At 41.3% G+C, this 7,012-nt stretch overlaps 1 protein-coding gene across 1 annotated transcript in view; it reads left to right on the top strand.

Annotated features, from left to right (window-relative positions):
* The first annotated feature begins 315 nt into the window (after nt 1–315).
* The window catches only part of EOGT (EGF domain-specific O-linked N-acetylglucosamine (GlcNAc) transferase), a 38,047-nt gene continuing 31,350 nt past the window's right edge, over nt 316–7,012 (top strand). The window contains exons 1-5 of the mRNA XM_011970921.1: nt 316–741; nt 1,117–1,172; nt 3,793–4,016; nt 5,133–5,233; nt 5,845–5,953. Of these exons, the coding sequence (XP_011826311.1) occupies nt 3,807–4,016; nt 5,133–5,233; nt 5,845–5,953 (420 nt within the window). The 5' untranslated portion in view covers nt 316–741; nt 1,117–1,172; nt 3,793–3,806. The remainder of the gene's footprint in view (nt 742–1,116; nt 1,173–3,792; nt 4,017–5,132; nt 5,234–5,844; nt 5,954–7,012) is intronic.

The following is a 7,012-nucleotide window of genomic DNA, read 5'->3' as shown; positions in this document are numbered from 1 at the left end:
GGGGCGCTCGCCGCTGACCCCTCAGCCCTGGGCCGGGACTGACGTTCAAGCGGACAGCTGGGCTCTCGGGCAGCCGAGCACTTCCTGAGCCCTGCCTGGCACCCGCCGAGAGACTTTTTGGCTCAAGTGGGGGCCAGCCGTTGAGGAGTCATTCGGAGTCTCACGTCTTGAACTTTCCATTTGCCCACTGCCTTCTTTAAACTTTTCCAAGCTTTGTCGCTCTGCAACATTGCCCCATTTCGCCCACTGTGTCAGCCCCAGGTTTTGCCTCCTATCCATCATCTTTCAGATGTTTCCCTTTTTTCCTCCCTCATTAGGCCTGTGGAAATCGAATCAAGGGTTTCTGGAGTGGAGTGAGTCCAGCTGCTTTGAGCTGAAGGAAAAGTAGCCTGGCCACCAAAGCGTCCCTGTGCTGGAGGAGTGCCATCCCCGCGGGCCTTGCAGGAGGACCGACACCAGGAAGGCTTTGTGCCAGGCCCGGCAGCCACCCCCACCCGTCTTATGCAAGTGGGTACATGCCGTCGCCAGAAGCCAGCTTTCTGATCTGCGTCTTTAGATTTTTTCCATCGCCTGAGCCTTACTTCCCAACTGATCGGTGAGTTTAGTGATGGCCAGAGCTCACTGGAGGACAATGGACTTGGATAACAAGAGTCAGGGCTTGGTCATAACAATGACTTTATTACCGGGAAGGACAATTCAAAAAATAGGAAGGCCTGGGAACCCTCAGGCTCGCCACTCTAGGTGGGTAGCACTGTGATTCAGCCAACGGGGATTACTGCTGTGAGAATGGGAAAGTTGTTTGCTCCTGAGAATGTTTGATCCACTAAGTATCCTGTTGGCCAGTTCCAGTGGATGCCTGTAGAAAGTGGGCCACCTCCTCCTGTTCCCCATTGGAATCTGGTCAGAGTTGCTGTGTTGGGGGTGGTGCCTGTGAACTCGGTTAGCAGTGTGGTATTCATTAAGGAAAAGAAAGCACACCACCGTCCAGGCCTTCTGGCTGAGGGTTATCCCCTTACATTATTTTCTTTCTTAATATTTCCTTTAATTCACAACATCACCTGAATGATCAAGTTTACTTTAGCATCCTTTTAAGGTAATATGTTTCATTTCTGACAGGTTTTAGAGACCTGAAACATCACAGAAGCTTCCGAGTGGTTCTGAGGATTCAAGAGGTAAATATTTTTATTTTAAGTAGAGTCATTGTTACTATGAATATGTATTTTTAAATTTTTATAACACTACTGTCAACTCATTCTTGGGTGAAAGCCCCAAGTGAAAATATTATTATAATTCAGATCAGATTTACAGCAGATAACACCATACTCTTGAGGGCTGCCAAAGTGAAAATCTGTAGTACTTAACTACTCCGGGGGGAAAAATGGGGGAAAATGGATTTCTTCTGGGTGTCCCCACTGTTCACTTAGAATTCCATGGCCTTGGAACTTGAGGTTTGATGGAACATAGCAGTCAATTTCCATTTTTCTTTCTTTCTTTCTTTTTTTTTTTTTTTGAGACAGGGTCTCCCTGGCGTTGCCCAGGCTGGAGTGCAGTGGCGAGATCACTACTCACTGCAGCCTTGACTTCCCAGGCTAAAGCGATCCTCTCCCTTCAGCTGGGACTACAGCTGATTTTTTGTATTCTTAGCAGAGACTGGGTTTCACCATGTTGCCCAGGCTGATCTCAAACTCAGGGAGTCAAGCAGCTTATCTGCCAGTCTCGGCCTCTCAAAGTGCTGCTATTTCAGGGATGAGCCACCGCATTGGGCCTGCAGTCTGTTTCTAAAGGCTCCATCTTCACAGCCCATAATCAATGAAGACTAATTTCTTTTTTTTTTTTATTTTTATTTTTTAATTTATTTATTATTATTATACTTTAAGTTGTAGAGTACATGTGCATAACGTGCAGGTTTGTTACATATGTATACTTGTGCCATGTTGGTGTGCTGCACCCATCAACTCGTCATTTACATCAGGTATAACTCCCAATGCAATCCCTCCCCCCTCCCCCCTCCCCATGATAGGCCTCGGTGTGTGATGGTCCCCTTCCTGAGTCCAAGTGATCTCATTGTTCAGTTCCCACCTATGAGTGAGAACATGCGGTGTCTGGTTTTCTGTTCTTGTGATAGTTTGCTAAGAATGATGGTTTCCAGCTGCATCCATGTCCCTACAAAGGACACAAACTCATCCTTTTTTATGGCATAGTATTCCATGGTGTATATGTGCCACATTTTCTTAATCCAATCAGTCACTGATGGACATTTGGGTTGATTCCAAGTCTTTGCTATTGTGAATAGTGCTGCAATAAACATACGTGTGCATGTGTGAAGACTAATTTCAAAACATGGGTTTTCTGGCATGACCCAGGAAACAGCAGTCCTAGCTGATGAACATCCAATGTATATTAAGACTCTGTCATCCAGTGGAAAGACCACTTAAACAAAACAAAACAAAAAATAGAACAAAGAGCCCACTAAAGTGACCTGAGAATGGCAGGATCATTGTCTGGGATATATAGGAGAAATCTGGTCTAAGAGATTTAACACTTACTGGGTGAGTTAGAAGTGCAGTGAGCTTTGTGACCATTGTCAGTGTTCACAATGTAGAGGTGTGAAGGGAGAGTTTAAGGGCGCAGACTTTGACACAGACTGCTTAATATCACTCCTGGAGTTTCTAAGTCTTAGCTATTATCATAGCTGATTATTATACCTACTAGCATGTAAGCTTCATAAGGGCAATGAGTTTAGTTCATGACTGCACCGTCATTGCTGTATCCTGGGTTCAGAAGAGCTCCTGGAACATTGTGCTCACACCTTGATTGTGATTATAATTTTTTATTCAGCAGACACACACTTGCTTGGAGCCATCCCACTCCCTTTGCTCTCTCACCGATGCTTTTTCCCCTACTCATCATTCAGATCTCAGCTCCAATGTTATTTGGGCCCCTTTTCTGCCCCACATGGCTTTAAACAGTTATTTAATAAACACTTCCATAGCATTTAGTGTGTGCCAGATAGTTTTCTAAACACTTTACCAATAATTAACTCATTTAACTCACGACAGCTCTACAATGAAGGTTTGTTATTATTTCCATTTTACAGATGGGGAATGCTTAGGTGCAGAAAGGTTAAGTAACTTGTTCAAGTCTTAACAGCTGGGAAGCTGCAGATTTGCGATTCAAATCCAGGTGGTTAAGCTTTAAAGGTTCAGGTTCTTAACCACCATGCTACGTTGTCTATCATATTGCTTTATTTTATTTCAGGTATCACTAAACTGGATCCTATCAAGCCATTCCATAATTTTTTTAAGTTATAAAGTCTTATTGGAACACAGCCTCATCCTTTCTTTTATAATAGACCATGGCTACTTTCTGGACAGAGGCATTGTGTAGTTGTCACAGAGATCTTATGTCTGGCAAAGCCAAAAATATTTACTGCTTCTCCTTTACAGGAAAAGTTTGCTGGCCCCTAGTTGGTTTGAGTCACAGGCCCAGTCATCCGCTGAAGTTGTTTATTTATTTGATTGCTTGTTTACGACAGACAGTCGTACTAGGTTTAAAGGCACCATGAGAGCCAGGCTCTTTCTTGTTTTGTTCACCTCTGTATACCCATTTGCTAATGTGGTGCCTGGCACCAAGCAAGTGCTAAAAGAAAATTTAACAAAGGAACATTACACAGTGGGATAGCAAAGTGCTTTGTAATTATACTTAGCTCTTGACCCTTTGTTGTTGTTGTTGTTGTTGTTTTGGCTTTTAAAGGAAATTTGTTAACAAAGATGTCTTCAATTTGATCTCTAGGTTTGCAGGTTGCTATGTTAATGTTGTTTGTCTTTGGAGTCTTACTTCATGAAGTCCCACTGAGTGATCAGAATGAAGCTCCTCCTAACACTCACAGCATTCCAGGCGAACCTCTGTATAACTATGCCAGTATCCGCTTGCCAGAGGAGCACATTCCCTTCTTTTTGCACAACAATAGGCATATTGCCACTGTCTGTAAGAAAGACTCTCTTTGTCCATATAAGGTAGGTATTATTTCTTCTTTCCGTATTTCTATGAGGATGCAATTTTGGCTGGCTTACTGGTTCTGCTTTATAACCTGAAGCTGAAGGTAGAATTCTAATTTTTGGTTGTCACTGTATAAGTTAATCATTGTTTCAGTTTCATATAATACTTCTAAGTGACTAAACTGCTTAAAATTATGTCCCATTCGTAAGAGAGAAATTTAAAATCGAAATCACTTCTAAAACAAGTAGCCAATACTATTTGTAAACTCTGTAAAGAAGCAATTAGATTTTATGCAGGAAAGAACATCTTGTTTAAAGTAACTAAAGAATTTCACACCTCTTCTTTCTTAAATGGCACATAAGAGGATCGCTTAGCACTTAATTTCAGTAATGACACCTCAGCCTCTGACTCCACATTAATTAAGCCTGTTACTGTGGCTTTCTTTCTGTTTTAGAGGAGTTGGAAAGGTCTCAAATAGGAGCCCATTAAGACATCTCACAGGGCCTCAGAGATCAAAGCTGGGCATTGTGAGACACTTCCTTTCCCATGGTGCTGGCACAGGAAGCATATGGAAAAGCAGACTTGGGAACCAGACCAGCATCGCTCCTGGGGCCGTGCAGAAGAGCATTCTGAGCTCCTTGTCCAGCAGCAGCTGGGTGGTTCCCAAGGGTGGCAGAGTTGTCCATGTGTTGTGGGGTCTCTGCTGATCTTGATTGCTGAGTAAAGTTGCTGATTCATTCACTTTAGCTGTGATTCCTTTGGTAGCACAAATTCCAGTTTGTATGTCTTTTAGGGACTGATTTTAGAATCTGCTTGCTCACTGAGAAAGGCAGTTTCTTAAGCTACTTCAAGAAATTCAAATTCAAGTGGTCTTTGAGCATCTAGGTAAAGCCCAGACTTTTGGTTAGAGGACAGATATGGTGGGGGTATCAGATAAGGAAGAAGGATTGTTAAGAACCTTGAGACTGCTCTTTTTAGAATTAACTGTAAGTTTTAAATTTATTATGATAAGATGACATATTATAAAATGTAAATATGAATGCTCTATAATGATTTGTTTTCTTAATGGAAAAATGTAAGAGTCTTCTCTAAATGTCAGAAGAAGGGAAATCAATGTAAGTTTTATGTTCTAGAAACACCTAGAAAAGCTAAAGTACTGCTGGGGTTATGAGAAATCCTGTAAACCAGAGTTCAGGTTTGGTTACCCAGTTTGCAGCTATGTCGACATGGGATGGTAAGTTTCCATATGGAATACCCTCTTCAAGTCTTCTTCTTTCTATACAGTGTATGTTGATGCCCTAATTTCTAGCTGGATTCTTTTGGTTTTAGATAGTAATTCAGTTAGATATTAATTTGCTTACACAGTCATGAATTCAACTTGACTATTTCACACTGGGATAGGAATATCTGTCATTTCCTCTGCCAGAGGGAGAAACAGCCGGGACCATAGATGATGTTTTCCCCCAGTGTATACTAAGAAGATAAATGGATGGTTTCCTCTTGATTCTTCCTGGGAGAATTAAGTGTAATTAGTACTTCTAATACATGCAGTGTTAATGTGGTAAAGAAAACATAGTAATTAAGAATGCGTCATTGTCTTCAGTTTCAGGGGATAACTTCATACATGTCTGTTACATATTTTTATGATAAGGGAATAATTCTGTGAATAACTTAGTTTGGTAATTTCATGTAGTGAGGCATAGTTTTGGAAAAACTATGATGATAGTATACTGTAACAAAATTAAAGTAATAAGGAACCTTTAGCATTTTAACCTTTAGAATAAAAATTCAAGGTCCAAAAAAAGTAAAAAGAAAAAACCACAGAATATTTTTGTTTGCAAATAGGACGGACACTCTTGAGTCAGCTGAGGACATATTCTGGAAACAGGCTGACTTTGGATATGCCAGAGAGAGGCTGGAGGAGATGCATGTGCTCTGTCAGCCTAAGGAAACGGTGGGTATTTCGCTCCTTACTAAATAAGCTTGTTTATTTAAATTTAATTTTATTTATTTTTGAGACGGAGTCTCTCTCTGTTGCCCAGGCTGGAGTGCAGTGGCACAATCCTGGCTCACTGCAACCTCTGCCTCCCGAGTTCAAGGGATTCTCCTGCTTCAGCCTCCCGAGTAGCGGGGATTACAGGCGTGTGCCACCCCTCCCAGCTGATTTTTGTATTTTTAGTAAAGACAGGGTTTTGCCATGTTGCCAGGCTGATCTCGAACTCCTGACCTCAATGGATCCGCCCACCTTAGCCTCCCAAAGTGCTGGGATTACAGGCATGAGCCACTGTGTCCAACCAAGCTGTTTTATTTTTATTATTTATTGATTATTGATTTTTAATATTTATCATTTAGGTTGTAATGTAAAAATAAGATAGACGGCACTATGAAAGGAATTCCTCACTCTCACTTAGTTATTGGCTTAGAATTTTATGTAACTTTCCTAAATAGGTTGTTCTCTTTCCTTTGGAAACCCTGTCCTCTTTATCCCACGTTTATCAGATAGTCATATTTTAAGACAGTCGAAAGATTTTTAGGTTTAGAATCTTTCCCCCAAACATATGTTAAAGAAGAGAAGTTGATAAATTGCATCTTTACAAATTTATTCTCAGATAGTTTGGGACAGATGATATAATACCACCATACCGCTCTGTGTTTGCCCAGAGCTTTACAGTTTGCAGAAAGCTTTTATGTATGTTATCTGGTTTGATGCTCATAAGCGTTATAGCAGATACTACTGATGCCACTTTATCAGTGTGCAAAACAGGATCCTCAGAGGAGTTAAGCAACTTCTCCAAGACTGCACAGCTGCCCTTTAGAATTAATTGTACATCTAGGATTAAAATGCAGGTTTTTTCCAGTTTACTTTCAACCATACCATATTGTACCTCAGTGGATCAGATAAACACGTTGTCCAGAGGTGGTTTGGAGTAGTAAATACAAGAGCAGGCTCTCAACTACAACTCAGATCCTGAGTCTTGGACAAGGTACTTAGGCTTTCCTTGTTTCAATTTCC

Source organism: Mandrillus leucophaeus, unplaced genomic scaffold (genome assembly GCF_000951045.1).
Source record: "Mandrillus leucophaeus isolate KB7577 unplaced genomic scaffold, Mleu.le_1.0 Scaffold121, whole genome shotgun sequence".
NCBI lineage: Eukaryota > Metazoa > Chordata > Mammalia > Primates > Cercopithecidae > Mandrillus > Mandrillus leucophaeus.
The sequence above is the reverse complement of the archived record's forward strand: the minus strand, read 5'-3'. Positions and strand labels throughout refer to the sequence as shown.